The sequence below is a fragment of the Solea senegalensis genome, unplaced genomic scaffold (genome assembly GCF_019176455.1).
Source record: "Solea senegalensis isolate Sse05_10M unplaced genomic scaffold, IFAPA_SoseM_1 scf7180000013113, whole genome shotgun sequence".
NCBI lineage: Eukaryota > Metazoa > Chordata > Actinopteri > Pleuronectiformes > Soleidae > Solea > Solea senegalensis.
The window spans coordinates 228,486-252,910 of NW_025320758.1; the positions used below are offsets into that span (position 1 = coordinate 228,486).

Here is a 24,425-nt window from a genome sequence, read left to right on the forward strand (position 1 = left end):
CTTCGCCCGCACCCAGCAGTGTGGCTAAAATCAGGACTGATTTGTCACTACATCCATTATTATTTGTTTATTGGTTTAGTTGACAGGGACCATGTACAGAACCAGGTCTATACCAGAGTTAGCTGAATAGCTAATTTGCATCTGTGGTCCAGTTTGTTGTTAAACTGAACTCATGGGTGTTTATCAGACCTCAGTACTTTTTTTTTTTCAGTCCAAAGCACAACATCAAAATCAGCCAGTGCTATCAGGGTTTGGTCATTCAGTCATCCATTCTCTACTCCACATGGGAGTTGCAGGTGCCAATCCCAGCTGACATAGGGTGATAGGCAGTGTACAAACTTGATATATTATACCACATAAAAATGTTTCTTTTCTGTGACGAGTGGTCAGTAAGACACAGTATTTTAAATGTAGAGCGGCAGTTTTGGGTGAAGGCCACTTCAAGGACACTCAAGTCAACCAAGAACAACCATTTAGTAAATGTATTTTGTTGCCAACCCATTCAGACATTTAACTACTTAATTAATTAATACTTTTTTTATTATTATGTAAAGCTATAATTTGCTGCTGTGATAGAACATGGAGGAAGTTCCATCCATCCATTTTCTACCACTTTATCCTTCACATGAGGGTCGCTCACACACACACACACACACAAACGAGCATAACATAAACACTCCATGCAGAAAAGGCCTTTGTTTCAACCGGGTTTGCGAACCCGGGTGTTCTACACCGACCACGTTTATGTCATTAAGTCATATTCATAACACAGTTGTTGTTTTTTTTTTAAATACCTTTAGGTGGTGTTTCCCAATCCTGTGCCCTGCATGTTGTAGAGACTGCCCTGCTCCAACACACCTGATTCTCCTGATCTAATCAAGCTCTGCAGCAGCCTGTTAACGACCCATTCATTAGAATCAGGTGTGTTGGAGCAGGGCCAATCACAGCCCTCGGCCCACAGCTTTCAGTTTTATGTAATTATAATATTTATGGGCCAAACAGAAAATCTGGTGTTCGTGACCCGGCTGTGACAAACCGATACAAGCATCTTATTATGTTATTATGTTATCTGACTCCAGATGGGATAGAAATGGCTTAGATTTGGTTGCATTGCCGTTTAAATATGATAATTGTGACAATGAAAATTTAATTTTTTATAAAACAGTGCAGTTGTATGTAACTTTTAGTGTTAAAAAAAAACATCTGATGTGACCCTTGGCCCCCGAAAATCTTCACATTATCAAATCTAGCCCTCGTTTGAGCACCCCTGATCTAACACATGCAGGGCACTGGGTCTCTGCGATCCAGGGTTGGGAAACACTGCCTTAATGTTTGTGTTTAGACACAAATTAACAAGAAAAAAAAACAGGTTTTCAGGAATAAAATGTGTATGTCCTACTAAGAATCAAAAGCCCCCTGACACAAAGACTCACCTGTCTGTAGTAAAATGATCTAAAGCAAAAGGTTGATTTCACAATACAAGACAGCTGCAAAAGGTTAAAGCTGTAGCAATGTCGTGGAAAAAAAGCCATTTGCTTTGGACATAATCTGACACACAGTTTTCTATATTGTATAACTGCTCAGGACAGAACATAATAACCTGCAGGGCCACGAGGGGAAATGTCACGGTGATCCCAGCACTCACACTTATCCAGCTAAAGCAGCTCCGCGGTTCTGCCGAGCCACTTTATCCAGCTGCAGCACTTCAGTTTGACCGAGGCATCTTTCGCGGAGACTGTCATGTCACAAAAGCACAAGTGTTTCATTTAAGGCTGAATTCCATTCACCTGCTCATGGCTTTTTAGACTCATACAACGTTTATTCACCTTTTCCAAAAGTCACATTTAAGAAGCACTCTCCACAGTTGTGAAAAAAGATATTCACTTACTCAACAGAAAAAAGAAGATTCTTCCATGCTAATAAAAGCCACAGTTGTGTGTCATAATAGGCCACTTTATTAGGTACACCTGTGTAACTGCTTGTTAATGCAAATAACTAATCAGCCAATCACATGGCAGCTATAGTCTGTGGTTTTAGGTATGAAGACACTGAAGAGAAGGTCAAACCAGGCACCAGGAGGAGGAAGAAAAGGTATAAGAGTGACCTTGAATGAGTCATGGTTGTTGGTTAACATAAATAAATAACTAAATCTTTTAAAGCCAATATCTGCTAATATAACCTGTCCTGTCCAGTACCTACGACATGTAGCATGGTTGACAGGGGACAGATTTGCTGTGCACAGGATGAGTCTGTGACAGATAGATGGAGTCAGGGGAAAGTGAGAGTGAGAGAGAGGCGTGAACAACAGTATCAATGAAACTATATGTGTAATCGAACACGTACACTTCCCTGGTGGTCTAGTGGTTAGGATTCGGCGCTCTCACCGCCGCGGCCCGGGTTCGATTCCCGGTCAGGGAACTACTCTTTTCAGCCTAGCATGGGGTGGATGACACTGGCCGTTGGATATATCCATACTTGTGCGTACTTGCGTACTCCCGTACTTGTGAAAACGTCATTCCAATTCTCAAGACAGCGAGGACGATTCTCGCTCCGCCCATTTCTACCAAGTATGCATCGGAGGTGACTTTAGATGGTACTTGGGATGGCCATGTATCCCAGAATACATTTCGGCGGAAGCATAGCAGCAGATAATAGAAATATAAATCTGAAATAAATATGTTTCTTTGTCCGGGAACAAAGTTTTAACATCATTTGAGGCGAGAAATGAGTCATTTAGAATTCAAATATGTGGTTTGTGTATGAAGATATGACGTATTTATAGTTTTGCAGCGACGTTTGTCGCCGTCTGCTCGGCGCTCACTGTGCCCGGCACAGAGCAGCGTTACCTCGGCCTGTCCTGATGAAATGATCCGCTGGCTCAGACGTCGCTGTCATTAGATGCTTGGTGTGATCCATAGATTTGTTGTTGACGTGTGATTTTGTTTTTAATGGAAACGTTTTGACCTGACAGTTTGAAAGTTTGTATATTATTAATGTTTTTTTTTATTTTAACTTTGCATTTGCATCTGTATTTAAAAACAATATGTAAATATTAGATATGTAGAGTAGTATATATTTGTACACAACGTATATATATATATATATATATATATATATACACACACACTACTCTACAGTGCTGTAATACATCTATTTTCCACATCGTATTATTTGTATTGTATATTTTAATAGAAATAAATTAATAAACTAAGTTAACTATTTAAAATGTAAAAATAATAACAACATATATATATATATGCATGTATTAAAAGTATTTCAAATATTCATTTATCAATACCGTAGGTGGCGGTAATGAGGCTGCAGCACTTGGCGCCAGCCACCATTCAAACAGCAGAACAATACATACTTGAGTATTGAGAAACAACCACATACTTGCCCATACTTGGCAAGTATATACTCCCAGCGTACTTCTCAAGTATATACTTCCCAAGTAAGCAACATACTTGCTTACTTGAGTATTGAGAAACGGCCACTGTCTCTTGTCTCACAGAGCTCTTTCTCACCTGGAGAAGTTCTCTGATGACTCTGCAAAGACAAAGAGTACAGAGAACTTTCGGAACTGTCCGGAACTTTGTGGATTGGTCCCTGCGGAACCGCCTCCAGATCAACGTGGGGAATACTGAGGAACTGGTGGTGGATTTCCGCAGGAGACGACACTCTCCTACTACACCGGTAAACATCCAGGAAATGGACATTGAGACATTGTCATCTTACAATTACCTGGTGTTCACATTACCAATAAACTGGACTGGTCTGATCAGGCTGCTGCACTTTACAGGAAGGGTCAGAGCAGACTCTACCTGCACAGAGACCTGCACACCTTAACACTGCTGATCTATTGTGACTTAATATATTTTCTAATATTCCACCAGAACTATTAGTTATATAAGAAATACATTTGCAATTTCAAGCACTCAAGCATTTTATAAACCGTGAAAACTAGGGATGCAGAATATTGGACTTTTTTGATAAGGATTCTTATCAGCAGTGGGCCGATAAGGATCTACAGGTCTAGGGTGTCGCACAGGGCAGGAGAGACCTGTCAAGAAACCTGTTTCTAGTCAAGTGCTGCTGTGGAAAAAGAGGCCATTTGTTTAAACACTTCAATATAATCAACAATTATCCCTTTATAAATAAACAACCATGAGACAAAAACAACCATGAGTCAAAAAACTTTTTTTTAAAACAATTTATTAATTAATGCAACTTACAGTCAAGCCAAAGAGTGAACTACATTAAGTGATACGTATTCACATTATGTCATCTAACAGGGTTTTACAGCGTATCTTGTGTTCCGTAAGCGTAATTGTTAACAAAAAAAAAAAGTAAATGTAAAATAGAAATCAAAAGCTTACAATTTTACAACAACAAGAACAAGGAGCTTAGCAGTGGATGTAAAACAAATACAAAAAAAAAAAAAGACCCTCACCAGAACAGGAATGACAGCATATTCAGTTTTGGCATGTTGTGGTTTAAATATGGGGAGAGAAAAGAGAAACAACTCAAAAAAAAAAAAAAAGAAAAGAAGAGCTGAAAATGACACAAATGAAGGGAGGTTTGAATTCACACGGCTGTGCAGGTCTGCCTTTGCCAAAAGACTTTGGTCACTTTGCTTCTCCATTCCGGTTTAGAATGGGGGATAAAAATAAAGCTCAAAGTATATAATGAAATTGACTGAGGATAAATAACAATGACGAGAAATTGAGCGTCCCGGAATCAGCTCTGTGACAGAACCAATGGATGAATGAATGAATGAATGAAGGGATGATGTTTTTATACTCTTAGAGAAGAAGCTACAGATGATTGTCTGTTTTGTTCCTTAAACGAGCAAGAAAAATCAAAAAAGTGTTGCAGTCAACTGCAACTCCAGGACTGCCCCTACATTCATGGGAGGTAGATAACATGGCAACGACACAACACGGGATTAAAAACCAAAAAAATAAAACGTGTCTGAGGAGGAGGAGTTGAGCTCTACGTCGTCAAGTGTGTGTGTGTGTGTGTGAGATTGTAGTGCATACCGGAATTTGTTCAACGTTTAAGGCCAAATAGGAGCCTCGCTAGATCTGAGGCTTGTTTTAAGACAAAGGTGCAGAGGGGGGAGTGTGGGACGGGGACAGAGGGGGGGGAGGACACAGTAAACAGATAAAGACCATGTCACAGCAATACCTGAGTCAACAGTCGTTTCAAAAACCACAGAGCCTCGCAGGACGATCTCTCTGTCAACTAAATCCAAGGTTGTTGTGTTTTTTGGCTACACGGGGAGTAAGAAAAAAAAAAAAGGCGTGGCTACAGCTGAGAAATGGTCGTGTTCTGATGCGATACAGATTGTAAAAAAATGGCATAAGTGACTGATTATCATTTGGCCACAAGGAATAACACGCTCCTCTGTTACAACAGACTAAAGAAAGAAAAAGAAAGAACTGCGTGCGGCACGTGCACAGCCTGAAGTGACGTTCAACCCTCCCACAGGGGGACAATTAAAATCTTATTTGAAAAATATGAAGTACACCAAAAGAAAAAAACAAAGTCAATGCAGCATATATCAGGCTTATGAGGTACTTCATGAATATATATATGTATAGATATATCAACCTTTTAGAAAAGCTCTTCAAAGTCATATTATTCCTTATAATTCTTAGTGATAGCATAAAATACCTCGTCTGTTATTTCTTTTTTTTTTCTTTTTTTTACTTTCTGCCCAACCACTCGTGGACATTTTTTTTGAGACTGCTTTGAAAGTGCAAAACACAAATACTGATCGTTCTATGCAGCATCTACACGCAAGTTTGCAAGATAATTAATGTTGTTGTTTTGTTTTTCCATTAAATTTTCCGTTTTTGTCAGACCTTTGCGTAGAAAGGACTCCGAAACCCAGATGAAGATAGAGATCCCACAAAAAAGGCACACAAACTATCAACTATCAACTATCGACACGCTGGATGTTCCCCTCGTTTTTTTTTTTTGTTTTTGTTTTTTTAAATGACAATAATCTGACACACAAGCTCATATGTACCTTTCACTGACGTTTACAATTCATTGTGAAGTAAAATGTGTATATTCCCTTTGTAAAATTGTTGCATGAAAAAAAAGACATCTCGAAAACCCCCAAACAAAACAAAAAAGAAGAAGAGAGAACTAGGCTGAGTGTGGATAATCGTAGGAGAAGTGGAGAGGAAGTGAACAAGAAATCGGAGACATTCACCCCGGATTTATTGCAGTACTGGGTTAAACAGCGGCGGAGAAAGAAATGGAGGCGTTTGATCACATTGGAGTGGCTCGATCCAATACTAAGCTGTAAAACCAAACAAAAAAAAAAGAAAAAAGTTGGTTCCTTTTGTTTTCCTACCCATATGCTAAGCGTTGTTCTGCTAATCATAAGTCTACAATGTTTGTCGGCGTCGAGAGGACAGACAATTTCACTCGGACATTATTGTTGTACACAAACACTTCTCCACATCACATCGAGGTGTATCTGGAAAAACTAACACGTCAAAACGCATTTATCAGCTTTTTTCAACGATCTAGTCAAGACTACGGCTGATTTCGCAACACGACGAGTCCCATATTGTGCGCGGTCACCTTTGTTGCTGCGTTGAAAAATGAAGGACTTGCATGAAACGATGAGACAAATACCCAATTACAAAAATTTGGTCTGATAAAAATGCGTCTAAATGACCATGATTACGTTTTCCTTAAAAAATAAAATAATAAAAGAACAGTGTTCTCACATGATATTTGTTGGCTTAAATTAGTTTGGTCACTAAAATTTTTGACGTTTTTTTTTGTGTATCATTATAAATTAGGGATAATATTAAACAAGCACCTGACACTGCTCTGAGGTAGTTCATCCCAAGTTGTTAAATGAAATTAAAAAAAGTCTTTCAGAAGACTGGCAAATGTTTTGAAAACATACAAAAATAGCCTTGCACAATTGGCTGCATGTAAAATCAACTGGATGGCATTGGTTTGGTTTGGTTTTGGTTTGGTTTGGTGAGGCTCGACCTCAAATGTCCACCAGATGCAGCTTTGTCACATTTCGGCACATGTCATGTTTCCTAAAGTCTCAGCTCTGATAAAATTGTGGCTTGTATGCGACATTTTCTCTGCTGCTGCTGCTGCTGCTGCTCCAACACACCTGATTCAAATGAATGGGTCGTTATCAGGCTTCTGCAGAGCTCGTTGACGAGCTGATCATTTGAATCAGGTGTGTTGACCGGATTATTTGACATGACACTGATCACAAATGAGCTGCATATGACCTCAAAGACCGTATATAAAAAATGGAAGCGTGTAAACACCGAATTAAAAAAAATGTTTATAATCTTAACTCTGTGTGATAGCGTGCAACCATTTGCAATTTAGCACCCAAGAGTGGCACAAAAGCTGCATGTGGTGAACATGAGAGGTAAACCTTCTCTCCTAAGGACCACCAGAGGAGAAAAACAACAACAAAAACATTTGAATTTGTGCTCACAACAACATAAGCAAACTTTGTATGGAGAGCAGTGGTGTGACATGGCTGCGGGTGAGTCGGATAAAGAAGTGAGAACAAGGTGTCGCTTCAAATAGGTTCAACTCAGTTTAGAACAGAGCAGAATGAAGTCAACAGAGTGTCATGTTAAGCTGTCACACAAACGCCAAACGGATGCAACACAAGCAACACTCAAAACGAAGACCTTAACGTCTTAATTTTGTGGCACTGCACTAATGAATTAATGACTCAAACGGGGAGGAATTTTACAAAGGACAGGGATTTAACAGCAAACAGGGTCACACACCAAACCACCCATCATATGTGTATATATATGTATATATATGTATATATATATATATATATATATATATATATATATGTATATATATAAATACATACATATATACACACACACACACACACACACACATATATATATACACACATATACATATATGAGCTGTATGCACACAGCTCATATATTACATCACCTCTCAGGCATGACACCAGAACAGAGAAGATGAGTTTTCTTTCTACCTCCTAAAAACTACAGCAGCCAACAACCCAGATGAAGACAACTGGAGGCTTGTTTATCTCAAATGGACGAGACTAATATTAGCTGTGACGCGGAGGATATCTAAATCAATGAGCTATTTAAGATGATAATGTCTTCTTAAAGTCTATAAATAAGAGGACACAAAAAAAAGAAGAAGAAGACTGTACACAAACATGAGTATAAATTTACTGGATGACTAGCCTATACAATATAATAAATCAAGCAGGCTCTAAGTACATTCAATGTTATTATATGGAGGTTTCTTTATGTCAGTATTAGTTGGAAAGTAAAGATATACAGTGAGTAATGGTTTGAAAAAACAATGAATTAAAAACAGGCTTTTTATTTTGTTCCAAAACCACTCTGAGGCCAGTTTGTATACAGGACGATCATTACACTTGGATACATTTAAATCCAGCCACACCTTAATTTAAAACTGCTTGAAAATCTGCTTCCAATAAAAATACAATTAAATTATCTTATGATATGTCTTGTAACTTACAAATCAGCCATTAGGAATAACAAGAACCGGCTTTGTCCACTTCAAAAGACAACGGAAAAAAAGAGCCAAACTGAAGTCAATGTGTGTATTAACTGCAGCGGTTTTGAATGTCTTACTTTTAAGCACCTCAGGCAATGTTAACCACTGTCACCAGGCTGGTGTCTGTTTCACTCTCTCTCTCTCACACACACACACACACACACACACACACACACACACACACCTTCTCTGTTTAACTCATTATGAGACAGGTTTATGTACAAACGGAAGGGACTTCTGAACTGATGTGTTGTAGATATGTATAGTCTCGTTTCAGTACGATTCACCACGTCAAACGTTCCTGCACTTCTCTTCACACACTTCAAACACTTTGGCATCGCGTCTCCATCAAATAGAGCAGTAGAAGAAATGCTATCGTCCACAACCGGCCATTTTAAACTCTTATGATTGTTTCTTTTTCTCTTAAGTACCTTTCGGTCATATCTCTTTACAAAGGCAAACCATCCATCCACACAACTACAATTTCCACACTTTCATTAACATCTAAAGGCATTGGGTTATTTTCTTTTTATACATCACATGCTGAATGCTGCTGGTTGGCTAAGCGAGAGCACATATTGAGGCTGCTACGCCTGTGCTTTTATTTTGAAAAGCCACAACTGCTCCTTTTGGGGGTTAATAATAATTGCTGCAACAGCTTCCGAGTCCATTTTAGTTTAGTGCAAAAATTACATTGTCAAATGTTTTGAGTTTTATCTGGAGGAAAAGCAATGCCATTCTCTTCTGGTATTTTAAGGTGCTGGTATAGGTTTATGTACAACAACAAAAAAGTGACTAGAGGTAAACAACATCCCCTATTTGAATTTTACACCTGCTAGAATATGGTCGAAATGTTTCAAAATGTCTGTTACTCATTTCCAAGTGAAATGACAGGCATCTTGTGGAGGACAAATGCCAACGAAGGTACTGACACCCAGGCGTCCCTTTGAGAGACTGAACATTCGAATACGTGAATGATGTGGACGCTTGTGTCATCATCACGAAGGCCTGTATTCACACCGAGAAGAGGACATTTACATTTCAGACAGAATTGGTTTTGATCCAGCTATAATTGTACTTCAATATACTGAAGTGGTGAGAACTGACCTGACCAGATTTATTTTGCTCTGTCATTTGCCTTAAGACAGATTGTTTTTAATTTCCTTAAGTTCCTTAAGTTTAAAAGCAACTTTGAATAGTAGTCGGACTGACGGCAAAGTTTCGGTTACATTTTCCCGATCAAAAATATGCAATGATCACACCTGACAGCGTTTATTTAACACTGCTCAGATGGAAAAATCAAAGGTGTCGAGGGCAAGCCAAAGTCTGTCATTTCATTGGTGCATAGAATTTCAAGGAGCAAAAGCAAGGAAAGCTGTGTATGAAATACACACTTCAAGAATTTGGTCGTACAGCTTGATGCTCAAAAACTCTACAAAAAGGAAAAAAAAAACACACTCTCTCCTATCAGTTTGAGTAAACTAAGACAAACCACAACAACATAAAAACCCAAGAAAAGAGCGTCCGCCACCACACATGCACACACCAAGCGTTTAAAAGCTGTACTGTCAACACAAGGTTCAAGAAAATACCAATTAGATAAGAGAGCGGGGTAATTATACAGAAATGGCCAGTGGTGTGATGTTACCATAACACTTAAAACAGGTAACAAGAGGTAGGACACATGGCCATTTCCATACAATTACGCCAGTGTCACACAATATGGCCGAGTCTCCTGCTTTCGATTGAGGAACACACGTCTATAGAAGTCATACCAACGTTCTGCGATCAAAAGTGCATCCAAATTTACATGTTGTGAGACCAGCACCGATAAGAACAATATTGACATCATAACAGTAAATATCAAGTACATGATTTTTCAGAATGCCCCACAAACACAGTCAGTCGGCTTTCTAGTTGCTTTACAGGTAATAAGTTGAAAGCGTAACACAGAGAGGTCATCGAAGGGAGAGAGAAGATCCTCATCACAAAGCATATTGTTATCATACAATTAACAAAAAAAAAAAAAAAAGCTCTGTGGACCAATCCAGTGAGGATTTAAGGTGGTTTACAGTGAAAACATCTAGCACCTAGAATCAAGATGTCCCGTTGTGCTTTTATGCGTTTTTTGATAATTAATTATGTAAAAGTTTGTAATCTTGTTTGGCTAAGAAAGATTGTGGGTTACAAAGGATACACCCCCATTTTAAGGTTATAAAATCTACAACGTTACAAATAACCACATAAATACTTCATACCCATACGAAAGGCATGAAGATGCTGTTAAGCACTAAGAAATGCTACTAAATGCGACATGCTTAAAAAAAACCCATAACAATAACAACAAAAAAAGGCCCTGATAATCTATCTCTACAAATGACCTAAATTCATGTGAGATACCCCACTGTTAAATCTCTTGGTTAAAAATGATGCATAGTTAGAAAATATAGACAACTTGCCTCCAATCAAGACCATACAAACATTCACCAGCTTGACGTAGTAGTAAAACGCGTTGGGATGGGATGTTAGCAAATGTCTAGAATTATTAGTAAGACTGTTAACAGTCTCAGAAGGCAAGAGAATATTTGCATTTGAAATCTGTATACAAATAGACAGTGTTAATTTAGACTACATGTGGGCCGGTCAGTTAAAAAAAGTCTTATTAATATTTTCAGCAGCCTCCACTTGAAAGCTTATTCAAAATATACCTCATTACCAACATTACTGTATATATAGTAAAAAGACTCACAAAAAGTCATTTGCATAAATCCCAAGCTCTAGTGCGACGACGGCATCCATTTCCTGGAGCAAACACTATAATTTGAAAATATGTTTTTTTCTTTTTTGATTTTAGGAAATTTCAGTTCGTTGAACTTTAAAAGGTTGCAGCTTTCACTCCACTGTACCATTGCCAGGAGGCCAATGTGCGACACAAACATTTCTCTGACGAAGATGCTGCAGAACACTCTAATATCACAATAAGCAAATATCACAAAAGCCTAAATGTCTAAAACGTGAGTCAGCTACATGCATATTATTTTTTTTAAAAAAGAAGAAAGATTGAAATTAAAATAGACTATAAAAAGAGAAGGGAAGAAAACTGATTTCATCGAGTTCTCTTCAATGTTGATTTCTACATCATGTGTCTTTTATCAACACGGCTCAGAGTACATTAGAAAGGAGTCCTTGGAGGGAACCAGTCCCAATACACTATTTCTCGCATGGGAATTAGATTACTCGTGCAACTTGGTCAGTTCAGACTAACAAGTGAGGCAGAGGAGGATGAAATATAGCTGTTCTTTGTCAATTTGCACACTAAAACATATGTAGTAGAACTGTAGGTTTGAGGGTTGCATCTGTGACTGACAGAATCTGTTGGTAAAGTCATCACCAGACTTGGCATATATATTGGTCACCAATGTCAATCAAGGACAAATACTGAAAAAACCCAGCAGACATGGGCCAAATAAAATCATAATTTTACATAAAAATGACATGATAGACAGGTGGTTTTCAAATGGCACTTTTCATCACATAGTGCCCTATGTGAAAAATCACACACAACCCTCAAATTATTAAGTACTTTTGTCCTGGTTAAGTACCCCTTCTTGTCAGTGCACTTTGCTTTGATTGGCTGATAAATAATGTTTGTCAGAGGCATTATAAACAGTGAACGGGCCTCCTCATCTTTTGACATCTCCTTCTCCTTTTGAGCACCAAAACTGTAACAAATGATAAAAACAGGAGAAGGAGGGCGAACAGCTTATTCTAAATAATAAACCACCCCGATGTCAAATGTTACTGCCCACTAGTTTAGAAATTGTAGATTTCAGCTATCAGTGTACAAACTTTTCCTATTAATCTCAGATTTTGTAATATATATTCCCCCCTGACGCATACAAACGCACACGAATGCACAACATGTCACAACATGTAAGTAGAACCTCTAAATCCATTCTTTTGCATCTTAGTCTAATAGCCGGCTTGGTTTAGCTGGGTTAGGGGCTGAAGTACAATTATTGACATATGGGTAACTGATAGTCGGGAAATCATGATGTAAAACCACTATGATGCTTTCTACAGTTGACAGCGGCACAGCCGGTGGTGTAGTGTGTTCCATCAGTCTCACCCACACCAACCTGGGGTTGTGTGCACTCAGGCAAAGTACATGGTACGTAGCGTGTCCTGGTGGATCTGAACGGCCTTGGCCAAGGCCTGGTGGTCACGGCCGTTGCTCTGGCCTGAAGTATGACTCCCTTCAGCACTGAAATTGCCAGAAAAAAAAAATGACATTAAAGAACAGTCACCACTATCTGGTGTTTTCATATCAAATGCAGGGTTCATTTGCTTTTTACAGTACACGGACGACTTTGAATATTTACCTGTCATGCTCTTTGTCCACCAAGTGATAGCGAGCTCTGAAAGCCACCAAATGGGCATAATAGGCTGGTGCTGGGATGGAAACGGACCGCGTGCAGCGCACATAAGTGTGGCAAAGCTGGTAGGTGAGAATCTGGAGCTCATCTGAAGTGAAGTGGTTGTCATCCCAGAGCACATGGTAGTGAGATGGCCTGCTGGTGCCCTGCAAGGAGAAACATTCAATAACAGATGCTTTGTGCGTCTACTCTGTGGACCCTTCTCAGCTCTCAAATACTTATTTCAATTATGTGACTTTTTCCCCCTCGTTGGTACACTTTATGATAATCCAGTTTTACCTGAATGCCGGCGTGACTGCAAAGGTAGAAGTCAAACTCTGATGGGTGAGTGATTTTCGTGTCCACTGTGGTCCCTGCAGGGATGTTTCCACTCTTCCCAACCTGAAGAAAAACCAACAAAATGTGTTACTGCCATTTCCAAGTACGAATTTAATTAAAGAAATTACTCCGGATTACATAATGTCCCTAATGTGGGACACAGCTTGAAGGAGGCACACATTTGTAGCAGCTGGCTTGCTGCCATCACTACAAGGCTGTTGCTTCAATGCATGTTGTATGATGTTCTACTTCCGTTAGCTTTAGAAAATTTGCATATCCAAGTACCTAAGGATGTTATTTCACCGTGGCATGGGTTCTCTCCTATTTTCTAAAATGAAATGCAATATTCACATGAATGACGCAATACTGACCCTCTCATTTCTGTCCATACAGAAGAGTCTTGTATGGTGTCTCTTCTGCACGACAACAAAGGTGATCCCAGGCTGGTAGTCCTTCTCTAGTTTGATGCAAGCCTCACGAATTGCCAGCAGTTCATGCTGAAGGACCTGCTTGAATTCAAGCCCCCCGCCCAAAAAGATATGTAAGATTAACATCTGAATCTAAATCTAAAATGAGTCGTCATTATTTCCCGAAGTTTATTATTCTGTGCCATCCACAGTAGTCACATCACCTGGTTGAACTGGCCTTCGGAGATGCCATCACGGTAGTAGATGATCCTCGTGGGTTTGAAACGGGTGGACTTGTAGAACTGAATGAGAAGCTCCCTCACCATGGCGGCCAGATCCTGGATGATGTCCTGACGGTGCTGCTGCACCCGCACGGTGGCACAGTATCTGCTAGGATGTGCATCCATACTTCCAACAACCTGAACAAAGAAGGTACAAGCATGGAACTGACTGGAAAGTCATGTACTACTTAAACGTTGTTTTGCGGCTAATGTGTTCGCAAAAGTTGCCTCAGGGGCTTAGGTTCTGTGTATCTTTGTGCTCAGAAAGTAGTACAGTGTGGATTTTTATTGGAAAATGTTGCAAACAGGGACTTATGTGAGCAGCTGAGACCCACCAATTAGTAAATGATCAGAATACAGTGGGCTAAAAAAAAGCTAAACAGAAGCAAAAGACATGGTTGATGACTTTCTGTGCTATGATGAGCTGCTTAAATTACACAACATTTTGTTCAGAGCACATTTCAGCTACATATTCATATATAATTATTTCACAAATTTTTATCTCAGTCAATAAGATGGTATTATGCTATAAACAACCAAAATCATGTTTTATAATATTTACAGACAAGCAAGGTCCAGGCAGAGTAGTTTTCATTTAGACTTGCCAACTTATTTTATTCCTTCGAAGAAACAAACTTATTCAGTCAATTTGTTATTTTTGTGAAAGCAGTGCAACGCATTAATATTCAAGCATTTCCAAAGATTTCAAGCACCTGCACAAACTCTGTTTGTTTATTTCAGAAGTCCCAGTCTTTGTGTTGTGTGCCGTGATATTACTTACAGCAGCAATGGAAGGTTTTTTTCCATCTCCTGCAGGAGGGTGAGTCACATCTGCACCAAGGAAGATCACTGGCTGCTGGAACACCAGTGGCCTGGAACAGACACACAGTAAAGAATGCAATGCAAAAAAAGTTTAGCTAATAAGAGATGATGTTGGCTTCATCTTCATACTTTCAGGATTTCATGGGAGTGATGTCGTTCCACTAACCTGCCCTGTGGAAGGAGGATGTTATTGACTCCGCCCAGCTTAACGTTGATCTTCAGACAGAGGTTGGACAGAGTCTGAGGTGTTGTCTTTTGAACATTCTTCACCTGTACACACTGTGTGGCCATGCCAAGTACAGTGTCCCCGACACGTTTCACTTCAGCTGCACACAAACCAGGGGGAAAAAAAACACACCAATAAATCATGCATGACCATGTGCACACAGCAACGCTGACCAATCTCAGCCACTGTGGAGAGAAAACTGGGTTTGTTCCACCACACTGGCAACCTGCAAGTGGTTTCACTTGACCATCATATTTGTATTAAATAGGATTAATGATTCTTAAATGAGTGAGTTGGGAAGGAATACAGGAGAACAGATGGGAAGGAATACGGGGAACAGATGGGAAGGATTACAGAGAGAATGTAGCTTTATTTGGTCCTTATTTTCTTGTGGTTATCTCCAAAAGCAAAAATGGAAGCAGTAAAACTTGCTCAGAAGGCGCTGAAGTAGGAGCCAAGTTCAAATTCACCAGACCAACTGTCAGAGCTTTAAATATAACTCACTCTAATCACAAATCCTCACTGTTTGTTCTTAGTTATGCCTTGCACTGAAAAAAATTTCAGTTTTACATTGAACAAAATGGTTTTCTAAAACAAGTCATCTACATAACTACAGTTTTTTTTGTTGTTGTTTTTTTTTTTTAAATCAACACTCATTTCATGATCACACACACAAAAACCAATGACTCCAGCATTATGTCTATCAATGGGAGAAGAACACCAACAGTTGTTGAATGGATCCCTCACCATAGACGGGCGTCTTCCCAGGCAGGATCACCACCACCAACTGGAGGCCCTGGTAGGTGTACTTGAGGTGCCTGAACATGGGCTCCACACTGTCTGCTCCCTGGGCGTACTTACAGAAGCAAGGCTGACCCTGGATGGGCATCCCTGCATCCCTTGAGATCTTCCTCAGCTGCTCTGTGAATGCTCTGAGATAGATAAGCACAGGTTAATTCATTAGGAGCAAATGTTTAAATTGATAACTGAGTTCTGAATAAAAAGCAAATAAAAAAGATGGAGTCACGTAACATCTGCATCACAAGCAGGTCAAGGACTCCCAGAAAGTTATGTTTAGCCTGCGCCACAGTAAATCTGATAATGAGATAAAATTGAGCTTGCCGGTCTTTGTTTGTGCTATATTTGTCGTGCAGCATGACAGAGCTAGTACATGAAGTTGAATGGATAAAAGCAGATGACAAACTCTGGCTTATGCATCGTAAATTGTGGGGCACAGCTGTACATACATAACACGGGCTCTTAAAACCTGTATTTGGTAAACTAGACTGTGGGGACATTTGAAAGGGAAAAAAACAAAAAGGCACAACATCAAGTAAGAGAGTTCTGTGCTACAGATGCACTCCTGGCAGCTACTTAACTGAACTGTCAAGCAAATATGAGCAACAAGTGTTTGTGTTCTTCTAATAAGATAAGTTTCACGCGGCATGCTATGCTCACAACTGTAAACCACAAGCCCAATGACAAAGTGTTCTCTACGTATCTCACTTACTTGAGCAGGAGTTCAGTGCACTGCCTCTGTGGTGCAAAGCAGGCGATGGCCCACACTTTGATCTCAATACCAGTGTGGAATTGTTTGTTTCTCATGTCCCATACTCCCTGGATAGGTGTGGCTATTGCTTTGTTCTGCAAAGTGTGGGGAGCCGTCATATTAGCAAAAACTAAATCAACAAATCAACTGTGTAGCAGCTACATGCATGAAAAGCACATCAACATACCCTGCCTCCATACAGGATGGAAGGTGCCTGTAGGACGCGGCCGTTCACTTCTGTCATCTCGTCTCTCACCATCACTCCAAACTCCCGAACGTAAGGGTCAGTGTTGAAGTTGGCACTTCTCATCTAAAAAGGAAAAATGCACAGCATTATAATTCAATGTGAAACTCTCAATCTGTCACTTTAGCGGAATGCCTGCAAACTGTTTTAATTAAACATTTCTTCAAATGTTTTCATCACAAATCAGGCAATGATAACAATAGAACAAAAATTTAACAAGGAAACATTGAAACTTTGTCTTATTTTTTTCAGTTTCATTTGACGTGGAGTTCATTTTCATCTGACTTGCTCGCACACAACCAGATTTTTAATAAAGCCTAAAACACTGCTCGTACAAAACCAGAGAGACCAGCAGAGACAGTAAAATCGTCAGACGTTGACAAAACATTAACTTATGTAAGAAACCCACTCAACACTTTAACGATATAAAGATATACATTATATCTTCATGGTTTGAGGTTCTGATGGCAAACTTTACTTCTTTTTTTTTTTTTACTTTTTACTCTCATTACTTCTCTCATAGTAACTTACCAATTTACTAATCTCATCCTGACGGTCTGGTGCTGATCGGGCCGTGGCACGGATCATAGTGGATGTCTGATTGTCAGTCAGTTTTTTAATGCAACGCTGTCCTGCCACTATGTTACACACCTAAAGGGGAAATACAAAGCAAAATGTAATAAAAAACAATTTATCAGTTCACTTTTTTTAAAAAAATCAAACACTATAAGAACAAGTCAATGGTTAGGATGGATTACCTCTAGAGGTAGGTAGGTGTGCTTCTGCTCCTGTCCCACCTGGAGACATGGGAGGTGGGGGTATCTCAAAATGAGCTTGTACTTGTCTTTGAAGTATTGTGCTACTGTGCATTCAATAGTTTGGCCATTCTCCTGCTGCAGTGGGAACCTATGGGAATAAATAACAGAAACCAGTGGTCAGTCCAGGGTTGAGCTGATGTCATTGTCAACCGTGATTGGCTGACCGACATCATTGTGATGCCACGCCCCCACCCTGTCAGACACAAACGTATCCTAAAATATTGTTGGAGATTAACCCACGTTTTTAGGATTGTTAATTCATTTAAACTGATCTACAGTTCGGCAATGTTCGGCTTGATTCTTGTGTCGGACGTCTGTCATCATCGACTGCCAATTTAGGGAACATTGCCCAACCCTAGGTCAGTCTTTTAACAAATACACTGCAGTTTTCACAGTTAGAGAACAAACACCATTACATTGCAATACACAATCAGAGGAGCTCTCTTACGTTTGGTGGCTGGCTGGTCTTCTGGTCACATTGCAGACTCTGTACTTTCTCTTCATCTGCCCACAGTGAGTGATCTCTACCTTCAGACCTGGACAGAGAAATCACAATGATTACAAAAAACATTAAACTGTAATTTGCAGCTTACATGGACGATCACAAGAGAGAGGACTGGCTTGGAAGTATAAAAGTCTGTAAATGGCTGACTGATTTGAATAATAAAATTATGACATTAGTCCGCCAGAGTTGGGAGTTTTCCCACTGGGAAAATTGAAAAATTAACAACTTGGCCCAGTTTTTATTATGTCTTCAAGGGGTTTTGTACGAGCAGTGTTTTAGGCTTTATTAAAAATCTGGTTGTGTGCGAGCAAGTCAGATGAAAATGAAAATAATGCAAAGTAATGATGATAATAGTATAATAAAACAAACACAATGATGTCTACTTTTCATTCAAATTCATTCTTTACACTGGTGCCACAACAGTATAATTCATTTTGCATGTTGACCATATATGGTCCAGGAGCCATATGCTTGATTTAGACCCAGTCCTTTTGAAAATATATTACCACCGTGTCACCCGAATTAAAAAATACCTCGTCAATTAAGGCCTTATCATCAAATGAGCTCCTGAACTCTACTTGCCTTTGATTTCCTTTGTAAATTTCACTCGCTGAGAGTCTGTTAAGGGCTTCTGTTGTTCTTCGATGCTTTTGAAATCCAAGACCTCACACATAAACTCAATGACAGGCTGGGCCTTGTAGAATGCAGTGGCCGACACTAGGGAGGCAAAAGAAAGCAAAGAGGTGAGATTCAGAAAAACAATATTCCAAACATTCTTTAAAGAAAAAAGTACAGTGAAAATTACCATCAATGTTGAGCATCATTTTCCAAAGGGAAGGCCTGACTGACTGGTGGAAACCAAACCACACCTCTCTACCACCACCAAGAGGGTTTGAACATCCCTCTGATGGAGTGAAGAAAGAACGGCCAACGGGGGTATACCTTTGACAGGAAACATAGTAACATAGTAACATTTGGTTATCATAGTGTGCTCGGACACAACACTTTTATATTATGTTATTCTTTCCTCTCAGCCAGACAGCCTTAAGCTTTTGACTCTGCGGGTCTGCACTACACAGTATGTTAAACGTTTTAGAAGAACTGTCAGCAATAATGTAAAATATAAGACAACAATAACCATAAAGCATCAAATGTTCAACAATCTTATTATGACAAATGAGAGAAATAATAACTTACAAAAGGTAAACAATGACCCATATATTTGTCAATGTTAACCCACCTCATAGAGGGCAAATGCCTCATGACCACATCCAAAGCTTGGATAGTCTCAAAGGGGACGCTGGGTAGCCGCCCTGACAGTGCCTCGTGGAGAGCTTGCAGACTAACGCAGGACACCCACTTGATGGATACTTTAAAGCTGCGGTCTTTGCCTTCACCAGGAATGGTCACCTCAAGCTCCACCTGTTTGGAAGATGGGCAAGACAGAAGACGGAGAGACAACACTGTGAAATAAGATGATAAACATTTTTACAGTTTTTTATAAAACATTTTCAAAGAATAAAGATTTTATTCCATTTCTCAAGTGCAAAACACATACTTTGTCTCTGCCTATGGGCAAGGGCATGGCAGTGTATAGATTCTTCCTCCCATCATACACCGGCTTTCGATCACCGAAGATCTGTGTTTTAAAGTGCTGGACCATGTGCTCCACAATTTCACTAGGAACAAAATGAAACAAATAAATTACCACAATGAACACCCCAACAATGATCCACTACATGTCAGGGGTGCTGATTAACTTAATGTCTATATACCGATTGACCCTCCTGGGGCATTTGTCAGGCTTGATGTCAATGTCATAATGGTAGACCTCAAGTTTGGGTATTTCCATCTCAAAGAAATTGGCCTGGAGCTTGATTGTCCTGCCCATGGTGCCAAAATCTGGCCTCGATGGTGGTTTGAACACATATTCTGGCACTGGAGAAGATGGGGGGTCTAAGGGGTAGATGAGAATAAACAGACAATGACTAAATGCACAATTATGAGTTGACAGGCACAAACATGTCCCTGTCATCTTATAGTAACAATCCAATACTGACCTCATGAATAGGAGGTCAGTAGAGGAGGTATGTTGACAAATGTAACTGAAATTGCTATTAACAAAACATATTAAAACATACTGTCTGTTCTTAATTATTAGCAAAAGTACAAGCTGTATAACCTATAAACATAAAACTGGTTCTCATGCGTAAAACAAGTAGTTAGAGAGAGAATATATTTTATTTCTTCAATTTGATAGTTACCTTTAGCACAAATTATACATGTTTATGAAACCATGTGACAATTCTAAGGCATTGTAACGTCTGAAGGTGCTGTGCTAGACAAAAGTCTTAGGGCAAAACCTTTGATGCTTTGATATAGTTATGTCTGTCAAATTCTGTCATCATTGACATTTATGTTGGATTTTTCTAAAACAGCTTGTTTTAAGGAGGCATACATGTTTCCCACATGTTTGTGTTCTAATAAAGTGATTGAAACTTACACTGTATGGTCATTAAAATCAAATGGTGACTAATGAGTTACTGATGGTGGCCTCAGACTTTTGCACAAGGTGTATAAAATAACCACCCAGCTGAGTATATATTCCAGATTAAACTCTAATAAATATATAGATAGAAAAATAATCTCTGTGGGTATTTTAACTTCCTTAGAACACAATCAGGCCTGTTCCTTTCATACCCTGAAATACTTCTTGAGGTATCATCCATCTTTGTATTATTACCGACAAGATGTGATAAGCTTTCATAATTAGTCAACATTTCTAAACCACAGAGCCCTGTGTCAGCAACTTCAGATACTACATTGTGTGCAAAAGAGCACTCTCCCCATTCAACTCAGTACCTTATCTTTGTTCTCCAGCTCTGTTCATTCAAGCAGAATAACACCCATAAAACCTTAGTATATATGGTAGGCATTATTGAATGGCCTTTGGTGTGTAAAAGTGCTCTTCTATTCAAGGCACAAAATGAGGTGGTTAAATAGGAAACTGACTATTTAAAATAATGTCGTCTTCGTCAGAATCTCATCTACAGCAACAAATAACCCGTGTCCCATTTCCTGCACAATTTTATTATTCAGCCAGGGGTTTAAAAGGTTTAAATGTGCTTTGAATGAATACACTAGCACATTGCAGAGACAAGATAAAATATCCTATAGCCCAAAAAAGGAAATGCTTACCAGAGCTTACTGATCCAGAGGAACGGGCTCCCTCGGACATCTCACCGGCTACAGCAGACAATACATACATGTTACAAATGCATGAACTACAACATTAACACCCGTTAGTATGATGAAATGTAATAATGTTTCTCCACATCTTGTGCACATAAAAAAAAAATACCACTACCAGGGATTTATGGTTTTCCTAAGTTTTGGTTTGTTCTGTCGCTGGGGATTTTTTCCCTTTGATTTGTGTGCGTGTGTGGCTCGGTAAGTGAAGTGATCTTTAAGCATGGGGTTCATGTGACTGAGGCCCAACGAACAGATGGACACTAAACTCCACAAATAGTTTATTTTTTCCAGCTTTATTTAAAAACACTACACATCATTCATTCATCTCCCTGCCTGTGACATTTTCTCCCTCTTGCTCTCACACATGCACACGTCTGCACACACAGACTGACATCTGATATGCCAGCCCCCTACTCTTTACGCACACTATGTGCAACCTATATTACCTATATTAAACGATAACACAAAGTGAGATATTTGACAGTATACTCACCACAGCGGACCACACTACACCACTGTTGTACACCTGTGCTCAATCACACCTGTACAAATGATCATTCTTCATTTCCTAATTCCTGTTTCATCTTCAATATTTCACTATAAACAAACTGCAATTTTTTGAACATGGGCACGTAGTACATAATGAATTGTTGTCATTAAAATAACACAGGGGTCACCAAATTTGGGCTTTTATGACCTAACTTTTTCAGTCACTCCCCAGCTGCTAATAAACTCCTAGATGAAACATCATTGTCGTCAAAAGGGATTCAAAAGCTACAATTTCAATATATATATATATATATATATAAATAATGGGGACCTATACTAATCACCACCTGTGGGTCCTGTGACTCACTACATTAAAAATCTATCAACATCACTGTTTGCAGGCATAACTAGCGGCAAGAAGAGGCGAAAAGCAGTATGCCACACAGTCATCTGTACTTTAATTTTCACCAAAGACACAAGCATCATTTCAAGACTACCTTATCACTTTCACAACACTACCGTCCACAATCAAGGGCAAGTTTTTCAAACCCCTTATCAATATGCACACAGAAGTGATCGAGCAAACTGGCAATCTTGCTCTGGTGAAACCACCCAGTAGACTTGTTCTAGATGCCAATTCATATTTTATTTAGTCAACACAAAGATCATAGATAAGTCCTGCAACATAGAAAATAAACTGCACACTTCAAAAATTACATTTGAAAAAGAAACCACACACACACTTTAATGTATTTTTTTGTTGTTGTTTATACTCTTTGTAACTACTGATATAATTTCATAAGATAACGTTACTATTACTATTAGTACACCAACTACTACTACGACTCATAATGATATTAATAATAATAATAATAATAATAATAATAATAATAATAATGGTTATATATAATAATAACAACAACAACAATAATAAAAAGAAAAGGTAGTCTAATATAGTTTAATTCTCCACTGGCGTAAAACCGCTCCAAAACATCTGCCTAACTTATCTTTAGTAATTATTCATTTTCCGCGGCAATGTCAATCTAATGAAGAATGTTAAACTGAGAGAACTACTTGGTAAGGCGAAAACAAACATGGTATGAGCAGAAACTATGTAAAATAACAGAATAAGACTCCTTTAAGTAGGCTCTGTTAGCCAACCATAGCTAATATTGAAGATGAGATTAGATGGCATTGCCAGTAGCTACATAATGCTTTACCATTGTGCTTTGCGTTAAACAGCGTTAGGTTCGAAAAACTACCTGCGTTTGTCAACGTGTAGTTTGTGTATACGGAATATCATAAACGATCACACATCGTGAAATTTACACCGTGAAGCTAACAACAACTTCATGAAACGAGGTAGCGCTGCTAACAGCGGCTCGTTGTTGTAACACGCTAGCTAAGATTACCTCTCCTACTAATGCCTCCACTTAAGACTGAGACGAGGTATTCGTCTATTAAAATGCTCTGTCTGCTTTGATATTGAAGGGTCGAGTGGAAAAAAAGAAGCGGGGTCTGTCTTTTGGCAACGATTCGCTGTAATGTGGCAGCAAAACACTCACAACTAGTGACTTAATTTCTACTAGCCGCATCAATTAGCTGATGCTAACGTTAGCACTTACCTCCAGCAGAGGAATACATTTTGTCGACTTTTCAAGCGTGAGTCGTGGACGTACAGATACTCCACTTTATTTTGGCCAAATTCCGCCCAAACTCATGCGTGGTCGAAAGGCGTCAATATGTACCAGATTGAGGGAAGAATTCCAATTCGGAAATAAAGGATATTTAGTTAAAGAAGTGGTAAATATTTGGAGTCTCTCATCCTCGATACGGCCCCATCCCCCCAACACACAAAACAGGAGCAAAAGACCCACGCATGTCAAGCGGATTACCTCCCATCTACTTCCGCTGTTGATCACTTCCCGCTAGGCAAGTATCCAAAGACGTGTTTTGTTTGGAAACAGCGTGTCTATCCCGCAAATACCAAATTAAGTCTATTGAAATGCTAAACCGGTTAACAAATGTTTGTTTTTTTACTACATTTAACGCGATATAAGAGCAGTTGTTTCGCTGTAAATGACACAGATTAATGTTTGACGTGAGTGGAGGATAACTGTCTTGTTGAATGTCTGCAATGACGTAGAATTGCCGCGAAATGGGCGCGCGCTCTCAGTCCCGACAAAAGATTCAAATCGAAGAATACACAGCGAACGTTTTTTTTTTTCTTGAATTACATTTTCAATGTGTTTTTATTGGGGTTAATGTCACTATACTGCTTTGAGAAAACACGAACAAAGACAGAGTTGGGAAAAATAAATAAAATAAAAATGTGTCAACGAGTCGGACAACACAGGAAGAAGTAAGTGGACTCGCGAGGAAGTACTTCCGGGTGACAAAGAACGGAGGATCACAGTAAAGTTGCCCAGTTAGTAGTTTAGTTGTTGATATTCGAAGAATATTGTGTGCACAAATAAGACGGTTCA

At 39.2% G+C, this 24,425-nt stretch overlaps 1 protein-coding gene and 1 non-coding gene across 3 annotated transcripts; one reads left to right on the plus strand and one right to left on the minus strand.

Annotated features, from left to right (window-relative positions):
* Window positions 1-2,346: 2,346 nt before the first annotated feature.
* On the plus strand, window positions 2,347-2,418 carry trnae-cuc. The gene has a single exon. It is a non-coding gene; the product is annotated as a tRNA-Glu (tRNA).
* A 7,169-nt stretch (window positions 2,419-9,587) lies between these two features.
* On the minus strand, window positions 9,588-23,834 carry ago2 (argonaute RISC catalytic component 2). 2 transcript variants are annotated; one of them, XM_044015244.1, is made up of 20 exons: window positions 23,565-23,834; window positions 21,397-21,444; window positions 19,974-20,154; window positions 19,757-19,877; window positions 19,439-19,620; window positions 19,004-19,140; window positions 18,781-18,915; window positions 18,142-18,229; window positions 17,634-17,781; window positions 17,407-17,526; window positions 16,819-16,941; window positions 16,593-16,726; window positions 15,830-16,014; window positions 15,023-15,182; window positions 14,816-14,906; window positions 13,978-14,172; window positions 13,718-13,855; window positions 13,308-13,409; window positions 12,975-13,174; window positions 9,588-12,856 (listed from the first exon to the last, which is right to left on the minus strand). In XM_044015244.1, exons 1-20 carry the CDS (start codon window positions 23,581-23,583, stop codon window positions 12,748-12,750), a joined length of 2,616 nt encoding a protein of 871 aa, XP_043871179.1. In that variant the 5' UTR covers window positions 23,584-23,834; the 3' UTR covers window positions 9,588-12,747. The 2 variants fall into 2 exon arrangements, with proteins under 2 accessions (XP_043871179.1, XP_043871180.1); XM_044015245.1 differs by having other exon boundaries at window positions 13,718-13,852; window positions 23,565-23,833.
* Between the last annotated feature and the right edge of the window lie 591 nt (window positions 23,835-24,425).

Coding starts and splice junctions, on each gene's coding strand:
- ago2 (XM_044015244.1), bottom strand. Junction 16,727..16,818: donor CCATCCTGTATGGAGGCAGG/GTATGTTGATGT, acceptor CACACTTTGCAG/AACAAAGCAATAGCCACACC. Junction 13,856..13,977: donor CCGAAGGCCAGTTCAACCAG/GTGATGTGACTA, acceptor CTTGAATTCAAG/CAGGTCCTTCAGCATGAACT.